The sequence below is a fragment of the Penaeus vannamei genome, chromosome 20 (assembly GCF_042767895.1).
Source record: "Penaeus vannamei isolate JL-2024 chromosome 20, ASM4276789v1, whole genome shotgun sequence".
NCBI classification, from domain to species: domain Eukaryota; kingdom Metazoa; phylum Arthropoda; class Malacostraca; order Decapoda; family Penaeidae; genus Penaeus; species Penaeus vannamei.
In genome coordinates this window covers 339,488-359,177 of record NC_091568.1, presented here as the reverse complement: position 1 = coordinate 359,177, position 19,690 = coordinate 339,488, and the positions used below count along the sequence as shown (strand labels likewise).

Sequence of the window (19,690 nt, the reverse complement as noted above, 5' to 3'; positions counted from 1 at the left end):
GAGAGAGAGAGAGAGAGAGAGAGAGAGAGAGAGAGAAAGGATATGAAAAAAGAAAAACAAAGGAGGAAAGCAAAAAAGGAAAGAGAAATCGAAACAGCGGGAAAGAGAGAAAAGGAGAAACGGAAAGCGAAAGAGGAGAGAGAAAGCGAAGGAGAGAAAGTAGATAAGAAAGAAAAGAGAAAAAGAATACATAATCACACACACACAAAAAAACGAACCGGAATTATGGGAACGTGGCATGCACCGGAATAATAATAAAAAAAAATAAATAAAAAAAATCACAAGGTTCTAATATACATTCAAATAACCGGCAGTCATGCAAAATCCGAGCCATGACGGTGCACAAACATGCACGTTCGCAAACCCTGGTGGGTCGTTTTAAAGTGTGTGTGGTGGGCAGTGTCTGAACATAACGTTTGTTCGAGTATTTTCTTTTTTTTCGCGAGATATTTGGTGTATTATGATCATTGACATTGGTGTAATGGCGATGTTCATGGGTGTTTTATTTATTTTTTTGAGGAATAAATCGCTGAATACCATAAATAGCGGTTTGATGGTTGGTATAAATCAAGGATGGGAATTTAGTTGGTGTTTCTGCAATCGTGATGGTGTGACGTGGTTGGCTTTAGGATATTCTCGATGACGGTGGTACAATGAAGGTATTTTATGTTCTGGAACGATGAAATAACTGACCGGGACTCTGGAACTCCATGGGAAGTGAATGGGACGTTCTCTGGAATCATGGAGCGATTTAAGGAGGTTCTGTAATAACCATTTCTGGAATTATGGTGGAATATGAGACGTTCAAGAATAATGGAATTCAGGAAGCCCACGTTTGTATACCATTAACATCTGCTTCCCGGGAAAAATATGTCTACAACTCTCATCTAATCGATTCTATTAAGACACTAACCCGTAAATATAATAATAATAATCTCACTTTCCTCTGATATAATTTTCTCACCGCCTGCCGAACCTTTCGTTAACACCTCTGCCTGCTGTACGGTTCGCATGTCTGTGTGCGTATGTATGTGCGTTTGCTTGTGCACAAACACTACACCTACCCCCTACCCCCTCCTCCTCCCTCCCTGCCCCTCCCCCACCCCCCACGCCCTCATCTCAGCCTCCAAGACGCGATGCTCGCCCACCCCCCGCAGCATCCGTCCCTCTACAGCACGCCCCTCGGACACAAGCACGCCCATTCACACACACTCGCCCCCTCCGGAGCCCCAGCAGACACTCAGGACCGACGGGGGGCCGCGGGGGAGCATGACACCCCTCCAATTTGTCCTAAACACGAAGCGAAATCCGGGTCTGGGTTTCTCCGGGGTTCCTTTGTCCGGGGTTCCTCGACTTACCAATCAATCCACCCACAAGAAAGCAAGCGATCTGGCATATCATCAGGAAACCGATTAGGATGCCTAGTTTCCGGCCACTGAGGTTTTCTATTATAGCCCCCGCCATCGTGGGGAAGGTCCAGAACCCCGATTTTCCTGCAGGATAAGTCGCACAAAGTCCTCACTGGCGGTATCGACTCCCCGACCTCCTTCGCTTCCAAATGTAAACTGACATGCGTGAACTCGGAAAACGTGTCGTTCCCTCTCCTGGTGAATTTTCGGGATGCGTTTCCAGACTAGAGTGTGGAGTGAGTTTTATTTGTTTTATTTGTAGGTTGTGTTGATTGGTGATAGGGAGGTAGGAAGATGGAGTGGATTAATGATGCGGATAGGGCGAGATCGTTCACATCGTGCGTTTGGCAGCGCTCGTGACGCAGACTTGCCAAAATTATTTTGGGGAAACGTCTAGATTATTTATGTATTTCATATAAAATGTGGCATTTCATACATAGTACTCTACTCCCCTCTGGAGCACTATGCACAAGATAAGAAAATAACCGAAAATCTGCAATTGATATCGCAGTACATTACGGAATATTAAACATTTCATCCTAGCATTTGGTGACAAAAAGGCTCCGGGGAAATGAACCCGCTTGTAAAATGCCCGTAAATGAATAAATGAATGGAGTACTACAATCCTGCTTCACCTGCTTCACTAACGCACATAAATTATGATTCCATTTTATTAGGAGGTAATGTAGTTTTACCATAATGCGCATAAATCAGATGCTGTCGCGAAAGACGGTTACCAACAAGGGAATTTCCTGAGGAAATGAGTCGGTAAACTTGCATTGCGGCGACAACACATCTTCCCTCTTGTGTGTGTACACACACACACACGCACACACACAAATACACGCACACACCAACACACACAGACACACGCGCACACGCACACACACACACACACACACACACACACACACACACACACATATATATATATATATGTATGCATAAATAAATGAATATGTATATATACATATATTTATGTATGTATATGTCTATATATAGATGTGTGTTTGTGTATGTACACACACACACACACACACACACACACACACACACACACACACACACACACACACACACATATATATATATATATATATATATATATATATATGTATATATATGTATATATATGTATATATATACACACACACACACACACACACACACACACACACACACACACACACACACACACACACACACACACACACACATATATATATATATATATATATTATGATATATATGTATATTATTATATATATTTTTTTTATTATTATTCCTGTGCATGTCACGTTCCCATAATTCCGGTTCGTTTTTTTTGTGTGTTATTATGTATTCTTTTTCTCTTTTCTTTCGTATCGGCTTTCTCTCCTTCGCTTTCTCTCTCCTCTTTCGCTTTCCGTTTCTCCTTTTCTCTCTTTCCCGCTGTTTCGATTTCTCTTTCCTCTTTTGCTTTCCTCCTTTGTTTTTCTTTCTATCCTTTTCTCTCCTTCTCTCTCTCTCATCTTCTCTCTCTCTCTCTCTCTCTCTCTCTCTCTCTCTCCTCTCTCTCTCTCTCTCTCTCTCTCTCTCTCTCTCTCTCTCTCTCTCTCTCTCTCTCTCTCTCTCTCCTCTCCCTCTCTCTCTCCCTCTCCCTCTCCCCTCTCTCCCTCTCTCTCTCTCTCTCTCTCTCTCTCTCTCTCTCTCTCTCTCTCTCTCTCTCTCCCTCCCTCCCTCCCTCCCTCCCTCCCTCCCTCCTCCCCTCCCTTCCCCCCTCTCTCTCTCTCTCTCTCTCTCCCTCTCTCTCTCTCCCTCTCACGTTGTGTGGTTATCAGCTGACCTCGCTCTCCTATTCTAGAACAGAGGCGATATCACGGCAGAATATACATTTAAAGTTTACTCTTCTGTTACGAAAAAAAAAAAGCCAGGTGTTCCGAGAAATAAAGACCGTTGACAAAATCACAGGAAGTTCTCCGTAATCGAAACAAAAGCAACATGTTTCAGAGAACGTCCAGCACACGCGATAATTATAAAAAAAAAGTTGCGATCATCTTTCAGAATACTGTGCTGAATTTTCTACTGAGTTATCATGCAACTGTGTTTACTCTATCTACAGTTAAAGGACAAGTTTTATATTCATTATATCCTTGTGTTTTAACATCTGGGAAAATTTTGCTGTAGTTTTCTTAGATACATTGATATAATGTTTATTAGTTGTTACATAGTAGTAAACGATTGAAAGATTTCCCAGAACTTAAAAAAAAATTGAAGGATTATTTAAGAAAGATAAATTGGAACATAAACGTGTTGAATTTTCTTTTTAAAATGTAATGAAAGCGGAGAAGAAGCATAAGATAAAGAAAGAGGAGGAGGGAGAAGGAATAAGGGAAATATATGAATAAAAAGAAGATAGAAGAGATGAATAAAAGAGAGTAGAAGAAGGAGGAATTGAAGACAGAGAATAAGAAGAAAAAAAAGAAAAAGAAGAGGAAGAAGATGAAGGAGAAGAATCAAGAGAAAAAGAGGAAGAAGAAGAAACACGTAAATGTTGAGAGTATAATTAACGACTTAAAACCAAACGACAATACGACCTGATGTAGATATAATATGAATAATATTATTTACATGGAAGATACGGATAATAAAGGTTTCTTAGCGTTAAAAGATAGATAGGAATAAACATAACGGAAAGAAGAAGGATGGGAGAGCAAAAAGTGAGTAAACAGACAGACAGTTACATTGTGCAGAAGGTAAAGCATTTGTGAAAAGACGCTACGAATTCTGTAAGGAAAACAAAACAAAACAAAACAAAGCAAAGGGATATGAGTGAGACCCCAACACCCTGTGCATCTCCCTCATAGATATAATAAATATACAAATATAGACAATAAGTGTATGAAATATATAATGGTGGTGGTTCGCGTTTACCGGTTCGGGTGTTCGAAGGTAAAAAATATTCGTCGTAAATATTCGACGTGGCCTGTGTTTCTTATCTTGATATTACCTTAATTATCATCCATTTTTTATCATATTTATCTTCTTTCTTGTAAGGCTGAAATTTGAAGGGGGGGGGAGGGCACGAAATGGCCAAAAAGGATTATCCATCGTCGACTGCAGCATTTTTGACTAATATTCGAAACCGGCCAAATGCATCTATCGTATTGTATTGAGAAGACATTCGTTCTCATTCACATTTTCTACATTTGTCAACATGTTCGGTTCATGTTGAGATCATTTTGGTCACAGGAGGAGCGCCCTTGCCTTCTCTCACGTCGGTGTGGGTGTAGGAATACCGGATGCAAGAGGGTGTGTGTAGGAGGAGGATAAGGAGTCCCACGCACAGGAGGATATGAGGAACTGGAGACGAGGCGAAAGATAACAGCGACCACAGAAAACTGGGTGAGAGGCTAAACTCACACACACACACACACACACACACACACACACAGACACACACACACACACACACACACACACACACACACACACACACACACACACACACACACACACACACACACACACACACACACACACACACACACACACACACACACACACACACACACATATCAAGTTATTGTCGAAACTAGTAGTTATGTCTTAGGCTAAAGAGATCCCACTGAAATGGCTAAACCAATTTGTATTTGGCTGGAATCAACGCTTGATACAGATAACCAATGTGATTGGTTCTTGACTGAAATGACTGAAAAAAACTAGTATAACACGAGTATTTAATACGATGTAAGAGATATTTACATTCCTATCATATTGTATGTATTCCATAACCAAGGATATATGTTTAGTTTAAAAGGAAGTAATGGCTGAGTTACCCCTTTGAAACATTCTCTGTACTACTTGTTATATCCCATTTTCTATAAGCACAGGGAGCCTCTGAGGCAGATATTAAAGGAAATTATCTTCAAATGTTTGTATAATCAAGTAATGTCATGTATTATTATATAACTCCAAATGGAAAATTATGTGTAAAGACTGCTTATGTGTGAAGAAAACAAGGTTTTATACTTTAGATCTCATACATCACGAGAAAGAAATTGTTTCATTTCCGTTTTACGTAAGGAAGCATTTTATTAAGAAAATGACAAATGTAGCTGCAAGAATGGATAAAAAGGAATAACCAAACACTGAAGAATGAAGCGTTTCCCCTGTACAACCTGATCTACCACCTACCACATGTGATAATGAATAAATCAATCAGATAATAACAAAAATAATTTTCCACTGCTTTGCATCTGCCTCCGAGAATAATATCGGATTTTTTTTTCTTTACCAAACCCGAATTAAATGATACCAAAATGTCTCTTTTTTCGAATGGGTTAAGGTGATGTGGGATGTGGTCAGGAACGTCTTAAATATCTTTATAATTATTTTGCGCAAATACATAATTGTGTGATAGGGATTAAAGTTGGCGAGATCAGCTTGAAAGTGGCAAGTTTCCATCGATTTTTGTTTCCAAAAAGTTGACAGTATGGAAAGAAGAGTGGGAGGGAAGAATGGGGATAGAGGAAGGATAAGGATGGCGGAAAAGATTTTAGGTGAAGAGAGTTTCCATATGAACTTTCTGTATATATAGGGGCTGACCCTATCACACCATCAAGGCAGCATAAATAAAGCCCATTTAAACATAGAGCCATCTAGGTGAGGTTTTGGGAATCACACGAGCAGTCTCATGTCACGTTATTTCAATGAAATAATTATGTATTTTATTCATCAAAATGTTCTAGAATGCAAACTAATGTTTTCATTAACTCATTCTATTCAATTAATCAATAAAAAAAGTATTCTAGGCCTCAGATTAAAGCGGAAACGCAAACATTGATGCAAAAGTTGCGTGTGATAGGCCTTGCTCGTTCACACACAAATAACATTATCTCTCTCTCTCTCTCTATCTCTTTTTGCTCTCTTTGATATCTAAGGGTCAAGGGCAGAGAAATTAGCTCCTTACCGCTTGTGTGTGTGATTATCTGGTGGCGCAAACTGTGTGCAGCATTGTCTTGCCCGCCGAAAGAGCTCTTACGGCGATGCTATAATAATTGCAATGGTTTAAGTTAGCTATGATGAACTAGCCCTTGGAGGAGTATCAGCAATGCGAATAATAAATTGCACTTTTGTGTATCCAGAGCTGAAGTCAGGGAGAGTGGCATGGAGTTCAGGGATTCCAGCGTTAAAAAAGGGTAGGATGGAAATCGCCAGCCAGGTCCAGTAACATCATCCTTCTCTTTCCTTACCAAAGTCATGTGGAAACTCTGGACGAAAGGAAAGGCTTCATGGCGTTTGCTCAGTTTCCGGGGACCTATAAACCCCCTTTTTGTGTATGTATTCGTATCGAGTTTATTTGTTTTGTTATCGTGTGCGTTTGTAGGGTTTTGTTGTGAAGCTCTTTAGATGGGAAGGGCTGGGTCAGTATCAACTCGAGGTCTGATTTTATTTTTGGAAAAAAATAAAACATGGGGTTTATTTTTATGTTACAAAAGTTGCGACTGCTTGTGAATATGATCGATCAATTTGGACTCAAAAAGGATGGAAAATAATGATTTTCATGGTTATATTTTCACTGAACAGACGCCATGACACGACCTCGAGTTGTTACTGATGTAGCCTTTCTTCTCTTTAGAGTATCGTGTGTTTGTGTACTGGCGATGGGGGCTTCATCGTAGCCAATGGTAAGGGTGGGGGAGGGGGGGTCATTTTTCGAGGCTCCAGGCATGTTCCTCAAATTCTCCATTGAAACCAAAGACTATATACGTAAAGTCAGATTGAAACTCTAGGGGTACCCCGTCTCCAGCGCTGCCAAACGAACGATCCCTCTCAGATTCCTTAGGTCTTTTTAGATTAATGAAGCTCAGGATGCACTAACGTATTGCAATTGTACAATCTCTGGCTATTTCGTAGTAAATTATAGTTTATAGTTATGGTATTTGCTTGAAAGGAACAATAACTCCTGGGGCGTGGCGAGTATTTACAACACCTACGGGCTCCAGGTCCTCAGTAAAATATTTTTTGTCGCGTTGATCGCCCGTTTTCTTTCTACGGAAGTCTAACATCTTGTGTGTGGAGTAATATCGACACATCATGTTGGGAACCGTACTAGAAAGTCTGAGTGACCGTAGATTAGGCAGATTTCTCGTCCTTCTGTTGCTATGCCAAGCTTTGTGCTTTATAATTGGCAGTCTCGTCGGTAAGTATGTGAGCTCGGTGAGACACAGCTGAGCAAATACAAAGTAGGAAGATTTTGTGATCCAAATCTTTTCTTCACACACACATATGTGATATGTGTTTGCAGAAAATATGTATAGTTATGCATACATACACACGCACACGCACACGCACACGCACACGCACACGCACACGCACACGCACACGCACACACACACACACACACACACACACACACACACACACACACACACACACACACACACACACACACACACACACACACACACACACACACACACACACACACACACACACACAATGTTCTGGACTCAGAATATGCGAAAAGTCTGGGAAAACCTATTTCCAACAACGGATGTTAAAAAGTCTGAGAGAAATATATATGTGTGTGTAAGTATATGCATATGTGTATGTATATGTTTATATGTATGTGCGCATGTAAATATATGTCTGTATATATATATATATATATATATATATATATATATATATATATATATATATAACATTCGGTGATAAGTATATGCATATATGCATAGAAGCGCATACACAAAGATAAATACAACGTGACCTAACACCATATCCCCCCCCACACACACACACCACCAACACACCAGCACCTGCACCATCCTCTGTGATGTCCATGTTAGGCACAAAATGCATTGACAAGAACTACAACAGCACACAGTGGTACTGGCGTCGCGGAAAGCAGCCGTGCGAAAGCATTGGTGACTTCGACAGCCCCATCGTCGAGGAGCAGATGATCACTGCCAATGACGTCATCTTCAGTTTCCAGGTTGGTCGGTTGCCTCTGTGAGTGCAGGAGGGTTGAGGACTATGAGAGACTATGACAATCCTTGAAATGGTCCTTATACCCTTATAGTCAAGAGCTACGATAGACTACAAGTCTTTGATATGGTCCTTATACCCTTAGAGTCAAGAGCTACGAAAGACTACGATAGTATTTGAAATTAAGAACACGGTATGAATCGAAATGAATATCATTACAATAGAAGAGATGTATTCAACCTGTTTCGAATATATCTTTATTACAAATACAAGATGTATTCGAAATCGGTTGAATACATCTCTTGTATTGTGAACATATTTATTCTCATTGATATATCTACGTTTGTCGTATCGGTTGCGGTTTACTTGAAATTAACTTTGTGATCTTCGTCAGACGTCTAATAATCAGTTAGTATTTGTAAAATGTGAGGTTTAATATTCTTTGAACAAATTTTGTATGAGATGAATGTCAGTAAGAATAGGTATATAATGAAATAAAAAATAGATAATTTGTATATGGTGAGGTGGTGAGGCAACAGTTTGGATTGCTTTCCCAACGGACCACATTTTTTATTTATTTATTTATTTATTTATTTTTTTACAAAATGAAACCTGTGTAAGTCTGGTTAGTTCGTGAACATGTCCCTGGAAAAGCTGAACTGGCACCCTGGTGTTGATAGAGAGAACACCAACGTGACTCCATAGTGCTTGGAGTATTTCGACGGTATAGCCTCACTTTAACTTAAACAGCAATGAATTATTTCGACTACGGAATGACAACGAGCTAAGAGTGCAATAAAGCAGTTTAACTAAAAAAATAAAGAAAATAATAAAGAATAAGAACAAAATAAATAGAAAATAAATAGAGAGAGAGTACAGTAAATTGACTTTACGAAAGAATGACTAGAATAGAATGTAAAAGTCTCCGTGTAAATCATAGGCATTTGCAAACTCAATACTATTAGCATATATGGAAGATATTTCTAGTGTCTTGTAATTTAGGACCTGTGCTTGCAGATTCCTATCCCCAAGGATGGCTTTGTCCTGGACTATTCCCGCTGGCAACAGAGCCTGACTGCTGCGCTGTATCTGGATATGCCCTATAGTGAGGGGGATGGACCAGGTAAATAATGTCCTCGTTTGCAATTCCAACATTACTGGAAGTATTTTGCATATATTATATGTGTGTGTGAGTGTGTGCGCGCGTGTGTGTGTTTTCAGTGGAAGTCATAAGTTGGCCAGAAAAGGAAAAGAAAAATAGTTTCATTTCGCTTTGGCAGCACCAGATGCCGTGATGACCCTAGATGCTCGCTTGGGCTACAGCGACCGAGGGGACCCAGCGGGAAAATGGACAGAATATGCCTCGTCTAAAGAGTATAGACATCTAGCATGTTCTATCGCGCAGAAAAGGCCAGGGTCCATGTACAGCTGCTCTCCTGTGCCGCTTTTTAGACTGGGATCTCTACACCATGACTTCTATCTCTTGAATATCCGACTGCCAGTGGACATGTTCGATACGTCCGAAGAAACTGGTATGAACACAAAACTCGGCCAAATCAATGACATGTGGGTTTCGGTAAGTTCGGACGCCAAACCTCCATCAGTAATGTTGCAGAAGTGTTAGAAGTGTAGTCATTATTTGTAATGTATGTTTGTATGTATTATATCCCTTCTTGTAGCATGTCGAAACCTGAAGCACTTTGACACATGTTTGGTGTTGTATCAAGGTCGATACAAAACAGGATTATCATCGAGGTTTGCACAGGCATTTTTTAAAATGAGAATGCGTTTTTCTTAAATTCACAAAAGAGGTCAATAGAAAACCTAATATCCAGGTATGATATTGAACTACAAGCAAAATATTGTAGAAGCCTTAAATAGAATGATAACAAATACCCAACTACTCTGCAAATATGATGCTTTATATACTCCTTTTTTGTTATTACATACATTGTTCATTATATGAAATTACACGAGGTTTTGCATCGATGTCCGAATCAGATAACAATAGGTAATATGAATGATAAGCGGTGCCTACTTGTCTTAGAAAGTTATATCAACAAATGGAGATACACGGACCACTCTGATATTTCTGAGCCTGTAAAGTTTTATCATTGAGGTACAGAAAGATTTTGAAGACATCACACAAAAGTCCTACCATGCTTGACTTCAAATTGTTCCCATTTCGAGTGAACGTGTATATCTAATGTATATCTAAAAAGAAACATTTTATGCGCCTCTGAAACAGAATTTTGTATCAAGAAATTTACGTTGGGATTCGTAATTAAATGAAAAGTTGAATTCGTATCTGAGCCTGAAATATACCTCTAAAATATCGCATTAGCTGGGAAAGGGTGTATCAAACTGTATCAGGGAAGAGGCAGACACACTGATACAGAATGATATTTCAACAAGTTCCAATAATGTGCTCGTAGAAGGCAAACATGTATAGTGTATCACACTGTTTGGGGGTTTCGTAAAGGCTACAAAAAGGGCCTTATATTCATAGGCATATTGTTGAATGAAATATTAGAATGAATATTTCGGGAATATGATTTGGTATGGTGTAAATTAAGGGAAAAAGTTGCATGGAATAAACTTTTTTTAATGTAGCTGTGTCCAGTCGAGTTTATTATTCATAATGGGTTCAATTATAGTAGCTAGAAAGTTTAAAATTTTAATACTATGATTTACAATGTATAATTTTATGCTTGTTTATATCCTTTGAACAACTACGGTTATGTGAATTATTTTCTCGACAACCTGGCATTCATTTAGGCATTATAGTGTGAGCTAAAAGAAAGAAAGGAATATAACAAATATAGATTATCTTCACCATCCAAAGTTACCATAAGGTATAGTGAACTTCTGTTTATTAAATTAGTAAGGGGTCAGTCTGAAAAAATTAAATACCGTAATCTTGCACTCATGTGTCTGGAATTGCAACTTTCAAAACGGCTTCTAAATGCTCCTGTAGTGTTTCGTTTGAAGTACTGCTAATGAATTTGATTATTGCAAAATCCATGCTATTACTGAACAAGCAGACCCAACCAATTTTAATATTGCGAACTGACTTTACCACTAAATTAATCACAACAGCATTTCACCATTGCTAACGAATCTATCCACGGCTAACAAATCTCCCATTTTGCCCCCACAGTTCATCCACCAGAACGGGGGCTTCACCAAAGTATGGTTGTCCCTCAAAACCATCTTTTTCCCGGTGGTTTTAGTCACCGTCCTCTGGTTCTGGCGCCGTGTGGCCCAGCTTCCCCGGCCGCCAACCCTCCTGGAGAACATACTGGTGCTTCTTGGAGCTTCTCTCTCGCAGCTGAATTGTAAGTCTATGTAATGTTTGCTAAAAGATATTGTAGAAGCTTCGAATAAGACGGAATAAAAGTAGTTAACTTCTTTGCAAGGCTGTGGGAACTCTCAAATGTATTTCTAGGATTCCGTCAAAATGTTTGCTTCGTTATTAATGGTTATGTCCGATACGTGAGACGGCTGGGGAAAGGCTAGATCAGTAGCAACTCGAGGTGGTGTCATGCCGTTTGTTTTGATGATTGATTAGTGAAAATATAACCATCAATATAATTATTTTCCATCCTTTTTGGACACTGTAGAGATCAAAATGATTGACCATATTCACAAAGCTTCCGTAAGTTTTATGACGTCATCAAAATAAATCCCATGCGTTTTTTTCACAAAATATAATCAGACGCCATGACACCTCGAGTTGCTGCTGACCTAGCCTTTCCCGGGACGACTGTGTTCGAGTTCGAGTTTTGTTGTAAACCACCATTATCGTCATTTTCGTTATTGGTATTTTTTGCTATTATCATTTCAGTATCGCGAGTATCACCACCCTCATCATCATCACCATCACTATAATCATCCCCCTACACCACCACATTATCATCACCATAATCATTGCCATCATCATCATCATCACTATAATCATCCCCAACCACATCATCATTTTAATTATCATCACCACCACTACCAACCATCACCACCACTACCAGCACCATCATCATCACCACCATCACCACCCTTAATCTGGATGGCTTACTTTCAGGTCCACTGGAGTACCTGACCTTGGCACTCGACTGCCCGTGGATGCCTCTTCTCAATGACCTCAGGCATGGGTTTTTCTATGCCACGCTCCTCCCCTTTTGGCTTATCTTTATCGGAGAACACATAATGGTGAGTGTTCTATAGTGACTCCAAGCAAGGAAGTGAAACTGAACGCAAAGTAGACGTTTTTGAAAACACTCGAACCAAATCTTTCGTTTTCGCTTATGTATATATGTTATCTGGCCGCCCTACCGCATCATCCCGCGGCTTAGGAAGCATGTTTCTCTGCCAAACATGCCCCCTACGTCCGGATCGGATATGGGGCCAACTTTGATATATTATCATATGTACAAGCTTTTGTTTTAGGAGTTCATGTGAAGAGTGCACAGTGAGTGAAAATTCCTGGCTCATGACGCTTTTAAACACAGTGCACTTGATAAACACACTGAATAGGCCTTTTCTTTTTTACCCACAAGACACATAATAGAGTTTCGTACTTGTTTAAAATAACATGACACATACGGTGAAACTATCAAGACCAACCATTTTTTTTAACGATAGAGAATTGAAAACAGAAACGCAATATTGAAGGGATACTCAAATATTTTTTCAGTTATATTTCTTATTTATATATTTTCATTGTGTTTTATTATAATTATTTTAAGATTCACATTTGCTTATTTTTAAAATTTAATTTCACTTTATATAATTATTAGTTTATCCATTTATTTGTTAGATTATTTATTTTCTTTACTGTTTCTGTGAATCAGTTCAACACTCTAGATGAGTAAAGAAAACCATAACTATTAAATCAATATTTTACAAAATACACAAACATAACGTTTTCTACACCTGATGAAGGGAGATGTAAACATGTACATACATACCAGTAAACAATAAACATGAAATAAACAGTAATCATAAGGATAATCCATGTAGTCATTGGACAGTGTGAAAGGACAGGGCTGTTGCGTGCTTGTATGGAATTTATGTTAGGAAATTTGTAAAACAATTATGTGTAGATTTTACTGTTTTTCTTTCTGTCTCTCTGTCTGCTTCTTCTCTTTCTCTGTCTGTCTCCTTTCTATCTCTCTCTCTCTATGTCTCACTCTCTTTCTCTTTGTCTCTCACTCTCTCTCCCCATCCCTCCCTCTCCTTCTCCCTCCATCCCTCTCCCTCTCCCCCCTTTCCTCCGTCCCTCCCTCTCCCTCTCCTCCCCCCTTCCTCCCTCACTCTCTCTCCCTCTCCCCCCTTCCTCCCTCACTCTCTCTCCCTCTCCCCCTTCCTCCCTCCCTCCCTCCCTCTCCCCCCTTCCTCCCTCCCTCCCTCTCCCTCTTCCCCAACCTTCTTTCCTCCCTTCCCCTCCCTCCCTCCCTCTCCCCCCTTCCTCCCTCTCCCTCTCCCCCTCTTTCTCGATGATCACACATAAATATATTTCTCTTTGCAGACTGATAATAAGGCCATATCCCACGGCCTCTACGTTCTCGGCGTTCTTCTAGTCTTATCAGGGTGTTTGGTGCCGTTCGCCTTCGACTGCGTGCATTATGGACGTCAGCTCAGCAACCCTTTCTATGCCCAGCGGGCCTCGGGTACACTAGCAATGGGCATGGCAGTCTTAAAGTGCATCTTGGGAGGAGTCTACTTCTGTTTTCTTTCGTATCTGATCTGGAAGGTAAGCTTTTTTTTTTTTCTTTTTTTTTTCTTTTTTTCTTTTCGTGTTATTGTCGTGTTCGTGTCGATGTGGGTGTTGGAGCCTTTTTTTTCCTTCATCAAAAAATATATATATTGATTTTTTTCGAGTATTAGCTTCAAAATAAGGATGGCAGTGGCTCGCTGAAGACAAAGAGAATGGATAGATAAAGCTCAAAATATATTCAGTATTTACCATCCTTTTATGACTGTCTCTTTATATTTCTATATGTTCCTTTAAATACCTTATTCAGAGACATGAACTATTATTTAACGAATGTACATATTACATGATGTTCATAGGTCATAGGTCCGTAAAATGATATTTCAGACAATACATTCTGTTCTAACCTTACTACAGCAAACAGTGATAGGCCTACGCATGTTTACCTTATTGTAGCAAATTGTTATAGGCCTATGTATGTTTTAACCTTAAAATAGCAGTGATTGCCCTCTTCATATTTTAAACTTACTGCAGCAAACAGTGATAGGCCTTTGTACATGTTTTAACACCTTACTACAACAAACAGTATAGGCCTATGTATGTTTCAACATCACTACATCAAAGTGATAGGCCTATGTATGTTTCAACATTACTACACCAAACAGTGATAGGCCTATGTATGTTTCAACATTACTACACCAAACAGTGATAGGCCTATGTATGTTTCAACATCACTACATCAAAGTGATAGGCCTATGTATGTTTCAACATTACTACATCAAACAGTGATAGGCCTATGTATGTTTCAACATTACTACACCAAACAGTGATAGGCCTATGTATGTTTCAACATCACTACATCAAAGTGATAGGCCTATGTATGTTTCAACATTACTACATCAAACAGTGATAGGCCTATGTATGTTTCAACATTACTACACCAAACAGTGATAGGCCTATGTATGTTTCAACATCACTACATCAAACAGTGATAGGCCTATGTATGTTTCAACATCACTACATCAAACAGTGATAGGCCTATGTATGTTTCAACATCACTACATCAAAGTGATAGGCCTATGTATGTTTCAACATTACTACATCAAAGTGATAGGCCTATGTATGTTTCAACATTACTACATCAAACAGTGATAGGCCTATGTATGTTTCAACATCACTACATCAAAGTGATAGGCCTATGTATGTTTCAACATTACTACATCAAACAGTGATAGGCCTATGTATGTTTCAACATCACTACATCAAAGTGATAGGCCTATGTATGTTTCAACATTACTACATCAAACAGTGATAGGCCTATGTATGTTTCAACATCACTACATCAAACAGTGATAGGCCTATGTATGTTTCAACATCACTACATCAAAGTGATAGGCCTATGTATGTTTCAACATTACTACATCAAAGTGATAGGCCTATGTATGTTTCAACATTACTACATCAAAGTGATAGGCCTATGTATGTTTCAACATTACTACATCAAACAGTGATAGGCCTATGTATGTTTCAATATCACTACATCAGTGATAGGCCTATGTATGTTTCAACATCACTACATCAAACTGTGATAGGCCTAAGTATCTGTTTTAGCGCCTGATCATAACAAACAGTAATATGTCTATTTAAGTAAAACTCTTTTATTCCATTTTTGACAGGCATTCACAGACATCGGAAGAAGATATCAGTCACTGGCGAATAAAGATCAGCCTAATGAATTAAGTAGGCCTACCTGTAAACGTTACAGGGCTATGATGGCAGCGACTCACATTTGTGCCGCACTTACCATCATTTTCATCGTCCTTTTAAGGGTTAGTTGAAAAATTAACATTGATTTATGACTTGATTTAAGGTTAACATGGAAGTAGTAACTTTAGGTGGTAGAAATAATAGATGTTTTAGCGTATGATTAGCATGGAATGATATATGAATTAAAATGGGATGATTGTAGGAAAAATATCCTGGGAAAAGTTGAGTTAAAAGTAACAAAAGAAAAGATAATAATAATAATAATAAATAAATAAACATAAAACTTACACATAAAATGAACAGAAAATGAGCTAATGGGACAGAATGTATGTATTAATGAGCGATTTATCTGGCCATTCGTTGGAATTTCGATAAACTAAATGAAACATCTAAACCCAGCCTGCAGGGGACACTCTCCACCGTGACCTCTGCCACAACACCCGAGGTCAGAGGTCACGAGAGCCATGACCTGTCTCCACACGAATCTCGGAAAATCTCGCGCGTTTCAGCCCCCCCCCCCCCTTCATCATCACCAGCGCCATCACCAATTTGCTTGTCATAAATGCAGAATTTGTTTAAGAGTTGCCATGAATGCAGAATTTGTTTAAGAGTTGCCATGAATGCAGAATTTACTGAAGTTACCATGAATAAAGAATTTAAGAGTTGCCATGAATGCAGAATTTACTAAAGTTACCATGAATAAAGAATTTAAGAGTTGCCATGAATGCAGAATTTACTAAAGTTAGCATGAATAAAGAATTTAAGAGTTGCCATGAATGCAGAATTTAAGAGTTGCCATGAATGCAGAATTTAAGAGTTGCCATGAATGCAGAATTTACTAAAGTTACCATGAATAAAGAATTTAAGAGTTGCCATGAATGCAGAATTTAAGAGTTGCCATAAACGCAGTATTTGCTAGAGTTGTCATAAACACAAAACTTGCTTAAGTTGCCACAAATGCAGAATTTGCTAAAGAGTTGCCACAAATGCAAAATTTGCTAGAGTTGCCATAAATGCAAAATTTGCTTAAGAGTTGCCACGAATGCAGAATTTACTGAAGAGCGCCGAAAATAACCACTGGATGAACAGCCTTCCCTTTCCTCTCCAGGTCTCGGAGGCGCAGGCGACCGGGTACGAAAACATCAAGCTGGAATACACGAGCGGCTTCTTCACTGGAGTTTATGGCACGTGGAACATTTACACTTTCTCTCTCCTCTGCCTCTATGCTCCTTCGCGAATAAATGCATGAGCAAAATGTGATTAATACATAAGTAGATACATGAGTAGTAATATGTCCTAGGGGAGGAAAAGATGTTACGTGATGTATGTCAGAGGTTTTAGGTATTTTTTAAACCAGTGGTTCCCAACCTTTTGTACGCTTGCACCCCTAGGAAAATTTTACCGTGTCCTCGCACCCCCTTTAAATTTATAATTCATTTGAGAAGGTGAATTTATACTAAATTTTATCAACAAAAGAAAACATTATTTTTCATTTTTTAACAATAAGCTAACAAAAATCAAACATGGACAAGAAAACATGTTGAATAAACCCTACAAAAAATCACTTGCTTGAAATACCTACATATAAAAATCAAGAACTAACTTTAAAACGTTTATAGAAATGAATTTCCAGTTCAGTGGCTCTTTTCTTCCTGTTTCTTGATTATGTGTAATAAATAGATTAACTGCCTGTCTTCAAGATGGACACTTCTCACACCCCTTGGAATACTGTCTGACACTCCCAGGAAACCCTGATTTAAACCAATAAACATTATAAACCTTGCTTCAGACTGCCTTTCGTCGGTTTGTTTACTTAGTTGTGTCACTCGGAGCTTTACCGGAGTGTAGACTTTCCCGACACGAAAGCCAGATTGATGTAAATAAGAAAGACATTTAAAAAGGAGGTTATTAAAAGGACATTGAAGCAAAGACAAACACAAAAATCGAAAGCCTCTAAAATTTACGTGTATGTTAAATTAAAATAAAATTGCAAAAGTGAATAAAGGCAAAGTAAGATAAATAAATGGATAAATGAATAGTAATAATAAAGGAAGAAATAGACAGGAAGACGAAAACAGGGTTTGAATGTTCTCCTGACGTTACGAATCTATAAAAATCGACGTATTCTTTCTCTTTCTCTCATTGTATCTCACATTTGTCTTTTTTTTTCTTTTCCTGTTGGTCTGTGTATTCTTTCTATTTCTCTCTTGACGTGTTTTTCCTTTATGTGGATGTTTGTCTTTTAAGGAAGATGACATGTCTTTGAATCTTTCATTTGTGTCTTTTAAGGAAAATGACATGTCTTTGAATCCTTCATTTGTGTCTTTTAAGTGTCTTTTCCTATTGGTCTGTGATCGAGATTCGCGTCTACATTACTGTACGTAAACATTACTTTCCTAATGTTCTATCCCTTGGCTAATTTTTTCCTTATTTTCCTTTTGTTTATTTTCTTTTAAGTGCCCTTTCTTTATGTGGCTTTGTAACATTTTTTAAGCTCGTCATTTACTATTAGATCTAATATATTTTTATACCATACTTTTCTAAGGCTATTACAGAGTTCCCAGGTACTATTAAGTACCTGCAGATATGCATTACATAATATCTCCATAAAGCGAGATGCCAAGTAAGATATTAGATCAAAGCAGGTTAGGCAACGAAAGAAAGAGAGATAAATAAGTTTGTTTATATTCTGTTTTTAAGATACCTTTTAGATTATAATATTGCTGACTGATGCTTCTAGTACTGTGACGAGTTTCCTATGTTATTATTTAGTGTATGGTGTGGCTTTTATAGTGGTACTTTGCGAAAGACTGTGTTTAATAAACGTGTAAATGAATACTATTTTGATGTTTCCTATTTTCTCAAACACCGATGTTATATTGTTTTTTTTTTCTGAAAAAATTATTTTGTGATAATTTTTAGATCAACTGAGTCATCAGTAGAATAATAACTCCTACATGTAATTGGGTACCATATGATACCAAAATGCATTCTGTAATTTTGTGGAGTAATAATTACCAAGTACATTATCATCTATAAAAAAATGGTTAAAGATGGCTAAGGCTATTACAGACTTCCCAGGCACTATTAAGTACCTGCAGAAATGCTTTACATAATATCTCCGTACAGCGAGAAGCCAAATAAGATATTAGGTTAATGCAGGTTAGTCAGCGAGAGAAAGAGAGAAAAAAGCTTGTTTATTTTCTGGTTATAAGATACCTTTTAGATTATAACATTGCTGACTGATGCTTCTAGTACTGTGACGAGTTTCCTATGTTATTATTTAGTGTATGGTGTGGTTTTGATAGTGGTACTTTGCGAAAGACTGTGTTTAATAAACGTGTAAATGAATAGTGTTTTGGTGTTTCCTATTTTCTCAAACACCGATGTTATATTGTTTTTTTTTCTGAAAAAAATATTTTGTGATAATTTTTAGATCAACTGAGTCATCAGTAGAATAATAATACCTCCGACATGTAATTGGGTACCATATGATACCAAAATGCATTCTGTAATTTTGTGGAGTAAAAATTACCAAGTACATTATCATTTATAAAAAAAAATGGTTAAAGATGAATATAAGGCAATAATTTTTGGTAGACAAAAAAGAACAGGAGTGCTCGTGGATTTAGTGAATGGAATGTATGCAAATAAAAAAAAGATAATAAATAAATAACAAAGAAAAGAAAAGGAAAAGGAAAATCAAAACAAAATAGATGAAATATTAAAAAAGAAAGAAAAGAAAAATCAAAAGAAAAAAAAAAAAAAAAAAACAAAGGAAAAGAAAGAAAAATATTAATGGAGGAGAGAGAGAAAAAAAATAGATGTCGCA

The 19,690-nt window shown here is 38.1% G+C and overlaps 1 protein-coding gene across 3 annotated transcripts; it reads left to right on the top strand.

Moving 5' to 3' along the window:
- Positions 1-7,398: 7,398 nt before the first annotated feature.
- On the top strand, positions 7,399-19,209 carry LOC113807115 (protein wntless). 3 transcript variants are annotated; one of them, XM_027358290.2, is made up of 9 exons: positions 7,399-7,593; positions 8,210-8,388; positions 9,399-9,504; positions 9,662-9,957; positions 11,542-11,719; positions 12,460-12,587; positions 13,906-14,130; positions 15,768-15,920; positions 16,967-19,209. In XM_027358290.2, exons 1-9 carry the CDS (start codon positions 7,488-7,490, stop codon positions 17,105-17,107), a joined length of 1,512 nt encoding a protein of 503 aa, XP_027214091.2. In that variant the 5' UTR covers positions 7,399-7,487; the 3' UTR covers positions 17,108-19,209. The 3 variants fall into 3 exon arrangements, with proteins under 3 accessions (XP_027214091.2, XP_027214095.2, XP_027214092.2); XM_027358291.2 differs by having other exon boundaries at positions 7,412-7,593; positions 8,274-8,388; XM_027358294.2 differs by lacking the exon at positions 15,768-15,920.
- Positions 19,210-19,690: the final 481 nt, after the last annotated feature.

What these genes read in the sequence shown, in the direction of transcription:
- LOC113807115 (XM_027358290.2), top strand. Translation starts at nt 7,488, where the DNA reads ATGTTGGGAACCGTACTAGAAAGTCTGAGTGACCGTAGATTAGGCAGA. An exon ending in TATAATTGGCAGTCTCGTCG is followed by an intron (nt 7,594 to 8,209) that starts GTAAGTATGTGA and finishes CCAACACACCAG; the next exon opens with CACCTGCACCATCCTCTGTG. An exon ending in TTTCGTATCTGATCTGGAAG is followed by an intron (nt 14,131 to 15,767) that starts GTAAGCTTTTTT and finishes CATTTTTGACAG; the next exon opens with GCATTCACAGACATCGGAAG.